At 38.9% G+C, this 15,042-nt stretch overlaps 1 protein-coding gene across 29 annotated transcripts in view; it reads right to left on the bottom strand.

Annotated features, from left to right (window-relative positions):
- The window catches only part of MACF1 (microtubule actin crosslinking factor 1), a 398,054-nt gene that overhangs the window by 130,453 nt on the left and 252,559 nt on the right, over window positions 1-15,042 (bottom strand). For 25 of the 29 annotated variants that reach the window (XM_031962224.1, XM_031962206.1, XM_031962223.1 and 22 more), the window contains 7 exons: window positions 14,184-14,333; window positions 9,000-9,215; window positions 8,758-8,907; window positions 5,988-6,221; window positions 2,883-3,035; window positions 2,057-2,290; window positions 337-561 (listed from right to left, as the gene is read on the bottom strand). In XM_031962224.1, coding sequence (XP_031818084.1) covers window positions 337-561; window positions 2,057-2,290; window positions 2,883-3,035; window positions 5,988-6,221; window positions 8,758-8,907; window positions 9,000-9,215; window positions 14,184-14,333 — 1,362 coding nt within the window. The remainder of the gene's footprint in view (window positions 1-336; window positions 562-2,056; window positions 2,291-2,882; window positions 3,036-5,987; window positions 6,222-8,757; window positions 8,908-8,999; window positions 9,216-14,183; window positions 14,334-15,042) is intronic. The other 4 variants (XM_031962221.1, XM_031962222.1, XM_031962218.1 and 1 more) reach the window with 1 other exon arrangement.

Raw genomic sequence — 15,042 nt, 5'->3', positions numbered from 1 at the left:
TATTTTGGGTTTACTTGTATCACACCACAGCAAGGCGGGGCAGAAATTGCTTTGTGTCTTTGTAGCCTAAGGCCTACCATCAAAGCTTGCTATCCATAATAAGTGCTTAATAAATTTCAGAACAGCCCTGACCCTGTGCCAACACTGAACAACTTGAGCTTCTGAGAATGTGCCATGCAGTCTCTCCTGACCTAAAAAGTGACTGAAGATCCTTCAGGGCTAGGGAACTGAGGCAACAGCCCTATGGCCCAGACTGTCATCTCCCCAGCCAGACAAATATCCCAAATGCAGGCTCTGTTCTTGGGCAGGTCAATGAGCATGAAAGAAGGTACTCACCTTTGCACCCTCATACTGCTGGTCCAGCTTCTCTGGAGCTTGGCTCATCTCAGCATAGCCATCAATGGTGTCCATAACTCCATTTCCCAAACTCTCTCCTGGGGTGTGTTCCAATTTTGTAAAGTTGGCTTTGGACAATCCACCTGTTGATTCCAGGGATTCCACCCAATCCAGAAGAGCATCAATTTTGTTCCTGTTCTCCTCCAGTTCTTTAGCAGCTTTAGTCTGAAAATATCAGTGGCAGTTGAGAAGAGAAGGCTTGAACCAGGCAGAGCCTCAGCTAAGGCAAGTTAAAAATCTGTGCATTTGAAGCATTTGCACAGAAAGCCAAAACATTACCATGAACCAAGTTCACTGAAAAATAATTATGTCAAGGTTATCCTCTAGTGATTTTTATCCCTTCCCTATGTCGTCCATAGCTAAGCAACAACAGTGATCTTAGGGGACAACTCAGAGTTAGAGGAGTCTGGAGGCAATCATTCAATCATACCCACCACATGGTCACTTTGAACCCATATAAGACACCATTGCCAATTGGCTGCCATTGACAGACAGGCACATACTTTGTCATTCCAATTGGACATAATTTCCTCTGACATCTAAGCCAGGTTTCTTGGTTTGCTGCTTCTCACTTCCTTCTCTCTTCTAAGGCAATTAGTTATCAAACTTTTCCTAAGTCTAACTTTCCATTTCTTTGGTTGTTTTGACATTTAAAGCTGGTAACATGTTATATATAACTTATTTCTAACCCTGTGAAGTGCTATAGAGAGGATTTCCTTCCACTTTACAGATGAGGAAACTAAGATGGCCTAAGTAACTTGCTCTGAATCACAGAACTCTGAAGTGCTGAAGCACTGGTAGCCATCTCTCTCCCTCCCATTTCAGCCTTCTATTCACTAGTGCAAGGTACCGCTTATTGTGGTACAGGAGATGGTGTGTTGCATTCAAAGTCAAGAAGATCTAGGTTCAAATCTTGTTCTTGACACTTAACAGCTATCTAATAGGATAAGTGACTTCATCTCTATACCTCTCCAAGAATCAGTTACTAAGGACAAATGAGTTGTCTTGATGAAGGAAGGAAGCTTCCACACTAGCAGATTCTTATGCTGATAAAAGGAAAAAACCTTTCTCACAGTCATGTAGTTAATTTCATGACTCTTTTCAAGATTCTCCAAATCTTTCTTTAGCTGCTAAAACCAAAGAAAGGCTATATTAGCACTGAGTATAATAACAAATTACTCTTAGATTTCTATAATTTCCTGCTCCTACTTGGAACAGCGCCTATATTCCAAATGTGCTTACAATTTTAACTGGAGTGCTACAGGGAGGATTTGTGGCCAGCTTCTTGTCCACTAGACTCCATAGAGTACCCTCTATCTCCAACAGGATCCTGGATTTTGGAGCTGGCCACAGGCCCTGAAAATTATCTAGCATAGCCATCTCATTTTACAAGTGATCCAACAACTTCTTTGTGTATCTTGGCTTCTCAAATCAACTCATGGACTCTTGGGTTGATTGCATTCTATTTTGTTTAGTTCTTTAATGAAGCAACTGTTACTGGTCAAGTACTGAGATTTTTTGAAAAAACACATCTCATGACCTGAAATTCCTCACTGATGATTTAGGGGGAAAACAGTGGCCCCATGAGGCCCTTCACCAATATAGCAGCTCATGACAAGCCTCTGGGGCCATCCTCTGCTCCCGTTGACTTCTTTACTACCTTTTCAGATTCCTGTTGCAAGGCTGCAGTGACTGCCTCCTCCAGCTCCTTCTGGGCCACACGTGTCCGTTCTTGTAATGCCTCTGACTGTTCTTTGGCCTGACGCAGCTTTTCTCTCAGGCTGCTCAACTCATGGGGGCTCAGTTTGGTCTGATTCTCCTCCAAGAACCCTTCAGTATCTTTGATGACATTGGCAAAGGAGGTGGCATGGTTCTGGACATCCTTCTGCAGATCCTTATTATGTGAAAATGGGGTGGGGGAAAGAAGCAATCTGTCTCAGTATCAATAAGCCACATAATGGGGGGGGGGGGGGGGGGAGGCAGAATAACTAGGGGAAAGTTATCAAATTAGGCAGCAACATGGGCATTCTAAGAGCACTGTTATCAACAACGATAAGTAACAAGTAATCTGAAACCTATGAGGGTACTCAATAATTATCAGTTATGCATGCAAACAGATGGAACCACAGACACAGATAATAAGCTTGAGATAAATCATCCCAAGCTGACCTTAAAATCCATATGAAAGATTTTTTATATATATATATGTATGGAAGACTTACTTTCCTATGTTGAAAAGAATTTCTAAAATAACTTTTCATTTTTTACACAGATACTAGGTGATAATAAAGGAAGATAACTCAGGTACATTTTGTGTGGAAGAGACAGTCTGTGATTTCAAATTTCCTATTGGTAAGTCTCAGCATATAATCTATGTGAGGACAACAGAATGGGAAATGTATTGTCTGATGACAGGTGTCTCTAGCAGGGCTGGATAAGGCCCTGTCTCCGTGGGAAAAATTCCATCCCTCTGAACCAATACTGACCTTGACAGAGTCTTGCTTCTGCTGCAGGGTAGAGAGGTCGTTGGAGCTGCCCCCTCCGATGTGGTGGTCTGTCAAAGCCCGCTCAGTTTGGCTTACCCAGGCACAAAGTGCCTCCAGCCTCTGGTGGCATGTGCTCTGCTGTTCCTGTAGTGTCTGATTGAAAGGCACATGTGACAGTCAGTATCTGCCCCCTGAAAAGGCCCAAATAAAAATCAAGTCCTTGAAATGCAAAATGGAAAGGTTATACTGCAAGGTAGATGGGTGGGGTGAGATGGGACAAGCACAGAAACCATACTTGGAAAGCTCTCCTGGCCTCCCAGTCTGAGTGTCAGAGAACATCTGTGTGATGAGAACAACAAGGACATCATGGTTACTGCATTTTTCCACCCCAGCCCCAGCTGCTTAATACAGCCAGCTCTCTATTATCCAAGGCAAATGGGATTAAGGCCCTTAGATATTGAAAATTCACATAGGATAAGGCCAGGATAATAGTTTCAAGATTTTCCTTCATGAGAGTCTTGAGCTCCCAAATTGACAGGTTTTAGTTTTAAGTGCTTCCATTTTTCCTGCTCATCCTTTGAAGCTGCTAAAGATTGAGAAAATGGACAAAAGGAAGGACAATCACTATGCCATATGTTATGAGGCTTGTGATATGGAAAAGGAAATTTTCCAACAATAATTTTTACCCATTGACCACCTGCCCAATTATCCCCAGTGAATCACACAGACGTGAGAGGCTTGGAGAGGTCCCTGGCCAGAGGAGCAGCTTCTGTGACTGGTTCCACCTGTAGACCCCACCTTTGCTGCATGACAAAAAAAGCACCAGACAGAGGAGGGATTGAGCATGATGTGTGTCTCTGACCATCTTTGTCCCTTTTTTACACCCATTAAAACCAGTTCTGAACTGGGCACTCTTTTCTCACCAGTGTCTACCTCACGACGGTGCTCTGGCACCGACACTCACAAAGAGGTGCCCAGCTTGGCGCCCTCTCCCCCTCCTTTTAAGACAAACAATACAAGGATTCTGGAAGAGCGCTCCTAAGAGCTCTTCAGCTGCAAAGAGGGATCTTCATGAGTTAGGATGAGTGCAGACTGAATCTGAAAAAAGCAAAGCAAACAGGTTAACACACACGTAGATATAGAGGAAGGCACAGCATTTCTTAAGGGGCTCAAGGTTAACAGAGATTGTGGGGTTAATGGTGTGCTTGTGAGAACACCCCCATGCAGCAATACTGCCCCCTGCAATGCAGCAGTGTCCTCAGGCAGGGCCCTGGCCTAACCTCATGAATTAGTCCCAGATGCTGATCTAGGTCCTGAGGGCATTTCCAGATTTGGACTGCTAGATGATCACCCACCATCACCTCAGTGAAAGCTTTTCTTTCATCTGTGCTCAAGTGCACCTTCAAATGCAGCTAACTGAAAGGCCCAACGTAGGGAGACAACTATAAAAGTGTTTCTTGGTCTTCTCTAGGGGCTCTCTGCTTTTCCCACAAATAAGTTGAGGAATACAAATGGTTTGGGCCCCAATTTACAAATTGGACCCAAGCCCAGAAAGGTGAAGTGACTTTTAACTCATCTATCTGTTGAAGTGACATTTATATAGTATTTTAATGCTTGTAAAATGCTTCATATATACCACCTAATTTGATCCTCAAAGCAATACTGTGAAAGAGGTAATGAAGGAAGGCTCATAGAGGAAAACATGGATCACTCAGGGATCTGTATGTATGTAGGCAGGGATTGAACCCGGGTGTGCTCACAACAGCCTACGGCTCTTCCCAACAGAAGACTACATTGACTCTTGTCTTCTCCAGTGAGATAACATATGAGAAGTAAAGAAAAATTCATTGTCAATACTCTGGGATTGTTATATTAATAACAACAATGGTGACAAAACAGTGGAAATAATAAAAAGTGAAACTGTTGGGAGATTTTGATTTGTTTTAAGGTATTATAATGGAGAGACAGGTGCTGTAGGGCTAAGCACTGAATTTGGGGAGCAGAATGATATAGGGGATAGAGTTCTGTACTTGAGTCAAGAGTCCTGAATTCTCCCACAGGCATGCCCTGTGCCCATGTAGCCTTACTCTGCTCCTTCTGAAAGACCCCTCTCCCCTCTCCCTAATCCTCCCCACCCCTGCCTGCCCCTTTCAGTTCCCTTTTATGGGCTTGTCTTCCCTGTCAGAATCTTTACTTTCCCTTGAAAGTAAAGATTGTTTTTCTGTTTGTATCTGTATTATCAAGGCTGAGTATAGTGGCTAGGTATATAGGAAGCATTTATTAAATGTCTGTGAGACTGGGAGATTCAAGCCAATCTCTATGACTTGCAGTTTCTTCATCTATAAAATGGGAGTCATCCTCTGTTTTTCTACTTTCCAGGAATGTTGTGACGGTCAAATGAATATCTTGCAAACAGTAAGCATGAAAGTAATGTATGAATGTCAGTTACACAGTAGAGCTGGGGTGCTCAAGTTTGATCCTGGTTCTGTTTCTTGGGAGGTATGTAACTGTCAGCCAATCAATTCCCAGAAACTGAATTTCAGGTAATCCAGTAAAATGAGGATAATAATCCTTATATACCTCAGCTGAAATTGCTTCTGGGAACACTTGCATTATCATTCCTCTGTCATATGTTATCTTTGTAAGACTATTATGACTCCATTAAGCACCTTGAGAACTATAAAAACAATAGCTCCCCATTTCTAGAGCACTACTTTACAAATATTATCTTATTTGATTCTCCCAACAAACCCTGAGAGTTAGGAGTTGGGTTTGTCCTTATTCAATAGATGAAGAAACTGAGACATAGAGTGGCTAAGGGACTTGCCTGCCTTCACATAGCCAGCAAGTCTCTGGGCAGGTATTGGAACCCAATTTCCCTGACTCCAAGTCCAATGCTTTACCCCCTATGACATCTAACTTCCCTATTATTGTTCTACTAAAGAAAGGCACTAGAATATGTTTAGTCATATGTGGTGGAGTCTTCCTAATCATCCTCTGAAAGGATGGAGGTGATCACAAATAAATAGCAGCCACATCTTTGAGATCAGGCTGGGAGTGGCAATCAGAGGCCCTACGAGGAGAAAGCCTCTCCAAAGGCCTGACCTGGACCTGGGTAGCCTGAATAACTCGCTGAAGATGGCCCTGGAATGCCTCTTTTTGGGCTGCTGCATGCACTGTCAGCTCATGGAAGGCCTTCTGCAGCTCATTCAGAAGCCTCAGCAGCTTCCGGCTCTGTGGAGGGGCCAAATCCTGGGCATGCTCTGAGATGAAATACTGAATATCCAAAGCGAGAATGTCCAGCTGGGATCTCTTCTCAGAGAAGGGCTGTTTTAAGGCCTGAAAAAACACAAGAGAAAGGTGAATGGGAAACGAACCTCCTCTTCACTGCTATGCTACCTTCCTTCTCAGTACAGAGATACCCTAGTTCAGGAACTAACTAAAGAGGCTTCTTTTTCTGCTAACCATGAAAAGACAGACCAATCCCTGAGAGCCTCTCGATTCTAACTCCTCCAGGCTCTTCATAGGGCACAATAACCTGCTTCTTTTTGACTTTGATGTCCAAACACATTCAATAAGCTTAGGTGTTCACTAAGTGCCTAAATCCAAAACAGTCAAGACTCCAAACAGACCATTTCTGTTTGGCTTTGAAATACATTATCCCCTTTACTGTTTCTTTACTTTTAAAATTCATTTCTTGAATGAATAAAAGGCAGTGTATCAAGGTTGGGGGTCAAAGATCAAAAAGAGTCAGTTTCTGCCCTCAGAGAACTTATATTCTAACAGGGAAAGGCAATTCATATTGGAAAGACAGGATAAGAAAAAGGAGTTTTGTTCTAGGGTGTTTAGACAGATGTTAAGCTGGCCTGGGTAGGACAGCTGGGTAGCATGTGAAATTAAAGCTGAAACTGACATTCATATAGCACTTTAAAGTTGATGAAACACTTTAAATACATGATCTCATTTGAGCTTTACAACAACCTCATGAGGTAGGTATAATTATGATATCCATTTGAAGATGAGGAAACTAAGGCTGAGAAAAGTGAAATGACTTATTTAGTATCACACAATCTGCCCTCAAGATTTCCAGATTTCAAGTTCAGTGCGCTTCAGTCCCCCGCCAACCTAGCCAACCTATTACCTCAGAAGATACTTGAAATTCAGAATGTTATTTCCCTGATAGTGGTTACTAGAGGCAGTTATGGAGGGATAGCAGACAGTCTGCTGAACTTGTTGTCTAGAATACTGGATTCAAATCCCAAATCATTTACTGGTTGCATGACCCCAGGAAAATCACTCCATCTGCCTCTCACCTTCAGTTTTCTCATCAGTAATATGAGGCAAGATAATGGAACTAGCTTATAGCATTGCTGTGAGAATCAAGTGAGATAAGGTATGTAAAGGACTTTGAAAACTTTAAAATATCATAGAAACTTCAACTATTAATATTATTTCCAACATGATTAAGTTTTGAAATTGCTAACTGGTGAAAGATTCTCAGAGACTGATGAAGCACTGCAGATAAATGAAAGCTCAACTAGGTTTCTAGAAATGCTAGCTGGAAGGGGCCTGAGAGGACATCTCAACATTGGAGCATGCCACTTTTACAGAGGACTAAAGAAGGAATAACATGATTAAGATTATAAATAAATCAGTGGTAGATTCACAGTTCAGGGCTCTTTCCCTTATGCTTTCCATTGATGTTGCTGCTACACTTTACACCGAGGGATTATAGACAGATTTCCCCTGTGACACATGCCTTACTGTCTGAATGTAGAGAAGAAGGGCCAAAGATGACAGCTGCCATTTCCTAAGTCACAGACTTCAAATATATTTGACTGAGCTCCTTCAATGAGCCCAGGCCCAGTGTACATCTTTGCAAGACCACCAGAAGTAAAACCGAGACTGAGAAAAATGCAGTATTCTGGAATGAGAGCTAACATTTTTGTACCAGGATTAGCGCTGAACCAGAACTAAGGTAGCAGGTTGATTCAGATACTCAACGCTGGTGATAATGTCTGGTCTAATGTATATTTGTGGGAAATTATCACTTGGAGTGGGAAATCCCAGAGGAATGATATCTGAAAAGTTCCACATGCCTACTAACATTCAAATAGAAAAATTAAATAAATCTGATACTGTACAGGAAATAAAAAGTCATCCTAAAAGTACTAATGACACATGGTAAAATTTCATTTTAATAATAGCTCACATTTCCATACGACCATTGTGTTTAAAAAATGCTTCTACCTGACAAATAATAGGCAAATGTCCTTGGATATCAGGCTACCTGTCAGAGGTGAACTTTAACCTTATCTAGTCTGGAATCAGGCCTCTAAGCCATTTCCCATCCAGCATTAGTATTTCACCCCTTACCTTCTTTTCCAGCTCTTCCTACTGGAACGTCAGCTTTTTAAGGGAAGGCACTGTTCTTATTGTATAAATTTATATTACAAGTATTTAGCACAGTGCCGGGCATATAGCAACAGCTTAATAACTGCCTCTCTTAGACCCTAACAATGTTTTTAGATTTAAAAAATGCTTTCCATACATTAATCTTCACAACACTCCAGTTATCAATCAACAAGTATTCACTGAGCACAAATGTGTCATGTACTGTGTTAAGTGCTTAATTAACAGACAGTGCAAGTATTATTATTTCCATTTTAGAGATGAGAATATTGAGACTCAGAAAGATGAAGTGATTTGTCTAAAGTTATAAAGCCAATTGATGGTGAAGGTTGGGCTAGAACCCAGGTCTCTTAGCTCCATGTTTCTTCTTCCCCCACTGAAGAGTAGATCTTAATGGAAAGAGAAAAAGATAAACACTCCAAGGGAAAATTAAATGCATGAGAAACTGAAAGTCAGGCAATACCTCATATTCCTGAAGTTGGTTATTCAAGTCAGTAGCATCTGATATACTGACATTCTCCCTTTTGTACAGAGAGTGATTGGTTTCATTAATCCAGATCCCTAATTCTTGAAGTTTTCCTTGTAGCACTTGATGTTGGTTCAAGATTTTAGCCTACAGAAAAAAAAACAGGGTCAGAGAATTATAATTATAATCCATGTTCAGACTTTTTGGGCCTATGATTTGGCTGTAAAGAATAATTCTACCTTTTCCACGTCCACACTGTTCTGGAGGCTGAGCAATCTGGAGGTCCATGAGTCACTCACAGACCTAAAAGACTTTTGAAGATTTTTGGCATCTTTTTCTAGGGCCTTCAGCAACTGAGCAGGGACTTCTTGGGGTTGGTTGGTCATAATCTCATTAACACACTCTAGCTCTCGATTTACCAGGATGGACAGATCCTTTAGCTCTCCATCTAGAACCTATAAGCAAGAAGGAAACTTAATTCCATATGTCCCCAAGGAATGAAAACAAAGGAAAAATATGAAGGAACAACAAAAGACTAATAAGAAGAATAGCATCAGGAAGGAAAAGCCCAGGATTATCTTGAAGGCTGCATGAAAAGAAGGTGCCAAAGATAACAAAAAATGTTTTAAAAACTATCTGGGGGCTTAGAAGAGGAAAAATGACAATGGCAAGCTCTGGCTTGCATGAGATGGGTGAGTTTAACAAACAAGAGAAAGCAAGCAGGGCTGCTTAACTATCTGCTCCCCAGCCAGGTTTCTTTCACACTGCTCTACATAAGTTTATAATTTTTAATGATACAGCTTTTCTCAGCTAGATTTGAAATTGTTCAAATTTCTAAGCTTGTAGGCATAGTTTGACTCAAGGTAATTATTGTCAAAGCTGTCCAACAATCAAACAGGTTATCATAGGAGGTAGTATTTTCAATGGAGACATAGCAGATAGTATGGCAAGGTATAATGGACAGAATCCTGGACTTGGGATGTTGAAAACCTAGGTTCAAATTTTACTTCAAGTAGGGGGGATGAAGGACCTACAATATGCGAAACACTGTCCTAAGTACTTTATAAATGTTATCTAAGTGCTTTATACCTGTTTATACCTGTGTTGGTCCTTGGGCAAATTATTTGAGTAAGTTCTCTGTTCCCTCCTTTGTAAAAAGGATGAGATAACAATAGTATATATCATTCATTTCACAGAGTTTTTGAAAGGATCACATGAGAATGCACATAAAAAATGTACTACAACCTTAAAGTGTTTATAAATGTCAGTTAATAGCATCTTCAATATTTCGTAGAAAATGGAATGAGCCTTTTTGAGGAATGCTAAGAATGAGATTTCTGTTCAAATACAAGAATCTGATGCCACTTAGAACCTAAGACTAGAAAAGAATCTTTCCTCATCACTCCATAGTGCTCCATCCTCAGGATTTTATCAGTTTTTCATTGCCCCATTTTGTGAATTTCCCACTTCTATAGCATCTTTATTGTAATGGAGCATGAAAGGCAAGAAAAAAGATAAAATGTCATCGCTATGTCATACCTAGGGAACGGCTAGTAGGAGGGTTTATCTGGAATGGAGAGTGAATGAAAGTAATATATAGCAAGCATTATATGTAATGAAGATAAACTAGAAGCATTCCCAGTAAGATCAGGGATGAAACAAGGTAGCCCACTATCACCACCACTATTCAATACTGAATAAGAAATGTTAGCTTTAGTAATAAGAGAAGAAAAAGAAATTGAAGGAGTTAAGAGTATGTAAGTATAATTTTTGCAGATGATATGATGGTATACTCAGAAAATCCTAGAGAATCAACTAAAAAACCACTAGAAACAATTAACTTTAATAAAATTGCAGGATATAAAACAAACCCACATAAATCACCAATGTTTCTATGTTACCAGCAAAATCCAGCAGCAAGAGACAGAAAAAGAAATCTCATTTAAAATAATTGTAAATAATAGAAAATAGTTCAGTGTTTACCTGCCAAGACAAAAGCTGGAACTATATGAACACAATTACAAATTTTTTTTCACACAAATAAAGTTAGATCTAAATAATTGAAAGATTATCAAGTGCTCATGGATAGGCCAAGCTAATATAATAAAAATGATAATTCTACCTAAATTAGTCTACTTCTTCAGTGCTATGCTAGTCAAAATGCCAAGAAATTACTTTACAGAGCTAGAAAAAAATAACAAAATTCATTTGCAAAGGAAGGTGGTCTAGCTGTACCAGATTTAAAACTATATAGCAGCAGTCATATCAAAACCATTTGGTATTGGCTAAGAAATAGAGTATTGGATCAGTGGAATAGGTTATGTTTATAACACACAATAGTCAATGACTATAGTAATCTAGTGTTTGATAAATTCAAAGACACTAACTTCTGGGATAAGAATTCTATTTGAAAAAAATTGCTGGGAAACCTGGAAAAATAGTATGGCAAAAATTAGGCATTGACTTTTACCAAGATAATGTCAAAATAGGTTCATGATTTAGATACAAAGGGTGATACCATAAGTAAATTAGGAGAACAAGGGATAGTCTCCCTCTCAAATCTGTGTAGAAGGGAAGAATTTATGAAAGAACTAGAGAATATTATAAAATGCAAAATGAATCATTCTGATTATATTAAATTTAAATTTTTTTTGTACAAACAAAACCAATGCAGCTAAGATTAAAAGGGAAGCAGAAAACTGGGGAAAATGTTTACATCCAGTGTTTCTGATAAAGATATTTTCTTTTTTATTTTTTTTTTAATTAAAGCTTTTTATTTACAAAACAGATGCATGGATAATTTTTCAACGTTGACTCTTGCAAAGACTTCTGTTCCAAATTATCCCCTCTTTCCCACTAACCCTTCCCCCTAGATGGAAGGTAGTCCAATACATGTTAAATATGTTAAAATATATGTTAAATCCAATATATGTATACATATTTATACAGTTACCTTGCTGTACAAGAAAAATTGGATCAAGAAAACAAAATATAAGCAAACAACAACAGAAAGAGTGAAAATGCTATGTTGTGGTCTACACTTAGCTCCTATGGTCTCCTCTCTAGGTGGAGATGGCTCTCTTTGTCACTGAACAATTGGAATTGGTTTGAATCATCTCACTATTGAAGAGAGCCACATCCATCAGAATTGATCATTGTGTAATCTTGTTGTAATGTATAATGATCTCCTGGGTTCTGCTCATTTCACTTAGCATCAGTTCATGCAAGTCTCTCCAGGCCCATCTGAAATCATCCTGCTGGTCATTTCTTACAGAACAATAATATTCCATAACATTCATATAAAAAGGTCTCATTTTCAAAATAGAGAATTGATTCAAATTTAGAAGAATACATATCATTCTGCAGTTGATAAATGGTCAAAAGATATGAATAATTTTCAGATGAAGAAGTTAAAACCATTTCTGATCATGTGAAAAAATGCTCTCCGCATCACTACTAATTAGGGAAATGCAAATTAAGATAGCTCTGATTAAGATACCTCTCAAATTGACTGAGATGACAGGAAAAGGTAACAATAAATGTTGGAGGAATGTGGGAAAACTGGGACACTAATACATGGTTTGTGGAGTTGTGGAATGATCCAACCATTCTGAAGAACAATTTGGAATTATGCCCAAAGGGCATATTGCAAATTGTGCATATCCTTTGATCCAGAAGTACCACCTATTAGTTAGGAAATGGCTAAATAAGTTATGGCATGTGCTTGTAATGGAATAGTATTGTTCTATAAGAGATGATGGACAGATGTATATGAACTGATGCTAAGTGAAGAAGTAGAAACAAGAGAACAATGTACCCATCAACAAGATTACGTGATGATCAACTGTGATGGACTTGGCTCTTTTCAACAATAAGGTAATTCAACACAATTCCAATAGACTTGTGATATTAAGAACCATCTGCATCCAGAGAGAGACCTATGGAGACTGAATGTGGATCAAAGCATAATATTTTCATACCTTTTTTATTGTTGCTGTTGTTTACTTGTATTTTTTCCCCCTCTCATTTTCCCCCTTTTGATCTAATTTTTCTTGTGCAGCATGACAAATGTGGAAATGTTTAGAGGAATTGCACATTTAATCTATATGGGATTGCTTGCTGTCTAGGGGAAGAGGGAAGAGAGGGAAAAAAATCTGGAACACAAGGTTTTGAAAGGGTAAATGTTGAAAACTAGCTTTGCATATATTTTGAAAAATAAACAGCTATTATTATTATTTTTAAAAAAGAAGGGTGATGATGATGGGAACAGTGATATTAGCTAACATTTATATAGCACTCAATTTGTGCCAGGAACCATGCTAAGTGCTTTATAATCATTATCATTTAATCCTTACCACAATCTTGGGAGGTCAGTGTTATTATTCTCCTATTACAGATGAGGGAACTGAGGCAAACTGAGGCAAACTGAGGTTAAGTCATTTACCCAAGATCACACAATTAGCAAGTGTCAGTGGTCAGGTTTAAATACAGGTATTCCTGACTCCAGGCCTGGACCTCTATTCACTTTGTCCCCTAATCAGATCATGATGGGTTTTAAATGCAAAATGAGTTTTTAATCTGATCCTTGAAGCAATAAGGAATCACTGGGGTTTCTTGAGCAAGAGAGTGACATAATCAAATCTATAGTTTAGGAATATCAACTACTCAGGCAAGTGGTGATGAAAGCCTGAACTAAGGAGTTAGTAGAGAAGCAAAGGTTACAAAACGAGGTAACTAGAAATATGGTGGTATTCTCAATAACAACAGGAAAAGTAGGAAGATAAGCAGGTTTTGGAGAAAACAATGAATTCTATTTTGTATATACTGAATTTGAGAAACTTATGGAACATCTAGTTAGAAATGGTTAGTAGATTAATTGAGGGATTGCAAATGGTGATGTAGGCAAATTCAAGAAAAAGATTAGGTCTAAAGTGGAGATGTATAAGTCATACATATATAGCCAGAACACAACTGAGGTAATGGAAGCTGATGTCATTATAAGAAGTATAAAGAGAAAAGAAGGGAGCCTAAGAGAGAGTACTGAAAGATAGATACAAATGGAGAGTAGAATGCAGGTAAGAACCTTGTGAAAGGAACTGAGAAGTATTTCGATGGATAAAAGAACCAAATATTTTCAAAGTAACATGTCTGTGGGTCAAAACAATCCAAAACTGCAATGGCCAAAAAGCAGCTTTAACACTACCAGAGATCAAGTACTATGAAATTGTCAGTTCTATTTTAGAGGCTCCAAGCTACAGAAACTTGCTGATCCTGAAAAGGGTTACCCAGAAACCCCCTTCAGACACAAAAATTTAGAAGTAAGACTAAACCCAAATTTTGTGAATTATCTGTTATTCTCTGCCTGAACTCTAGGACAAACCCAATAGGAAACTTAGAACCAGATGGAAGCTCAGTGAACTTACCTTTGCCTGGAGCAATTGGTCCTGCAATTCTGCTAGGTTCAGTTCTACTGGACACATCTGTTTGATTCTCATCTCGATATTCCGAAGAAGAGAGAGATAAGACACCAGGTGTTCATCATGTTCCAAACAGAGCCGGCGACTATACACTGTCTGTGGAACCAAAAGAAAAACGACTCAAACAAGTTACTTCAGGTTCAGTTTTTCCTTTCTAAAGAAAGAAAGATTTTCATAAAGACACTGAAAGAAAACTCAGAGATACAGAATTATATGTTTCCCTTCTACTAGAGAGTCATTTCAAATAACAGTGACAAATTCTAGTTTCATAAATCCTCAGTTATCAAGTCACTACTGTAAACTCAGAAGCAATGTTTTAGTAAACATCAATTTTCCAAAGATACCCTGCCTTTAGGTAGCACTGCCACAGGTTATCACATTATTTTCAATTAAAAAAAAAAAATCTCTTATTTTGAAAATTTTGCAATGTTTTGCAGAAGGACATGCTAAACCACTGCCTTAATTCCCTAAAACAATTTCTTGGACAGGAGATGGGCCCTATCAGGAAGGAATGTGATATAGTGTAGTGGAAGGGTCACTGGATCAGAATAGAATATGAATCTCCGTTCTACCAACTACTAGCCATGCCACAAGAAAAGAGGGCAATGTGGTATACTCAAAGGAATATTAGTCCAGTAAACAGAAGATCCAATTCAAATCTAAGTTTAACTGTTTACTAGCCTGGTAACAATGGATAACATCTTTCTCTAGGCCTCTTTTTCTTCAGCTATGAGATGACTAGGTCTCTATAATCCTAACTTTCTCTATATAATTTATGTATATTATTTAACATCTTTATTTTCTA

Source organism: Sarcophilus harrisii, chromosome 3 (assembly GCF_902635505.1).
Source record: "Sarcophilus harrisii chromosome 3, mSarHar1.11, whole genome shotgun sequence".
Classification (NCBI taxonomy): domain Eukaryota; kingdom Metazoa; phylum Chordata; class Mammalia; order Dasyuromorphia; family Dasyuridae; genus Sarcophilus; species Sarcophilus harrisii.
This window is presented reverse-complemented; position numbering and strand designations above follow the sequence as displayed.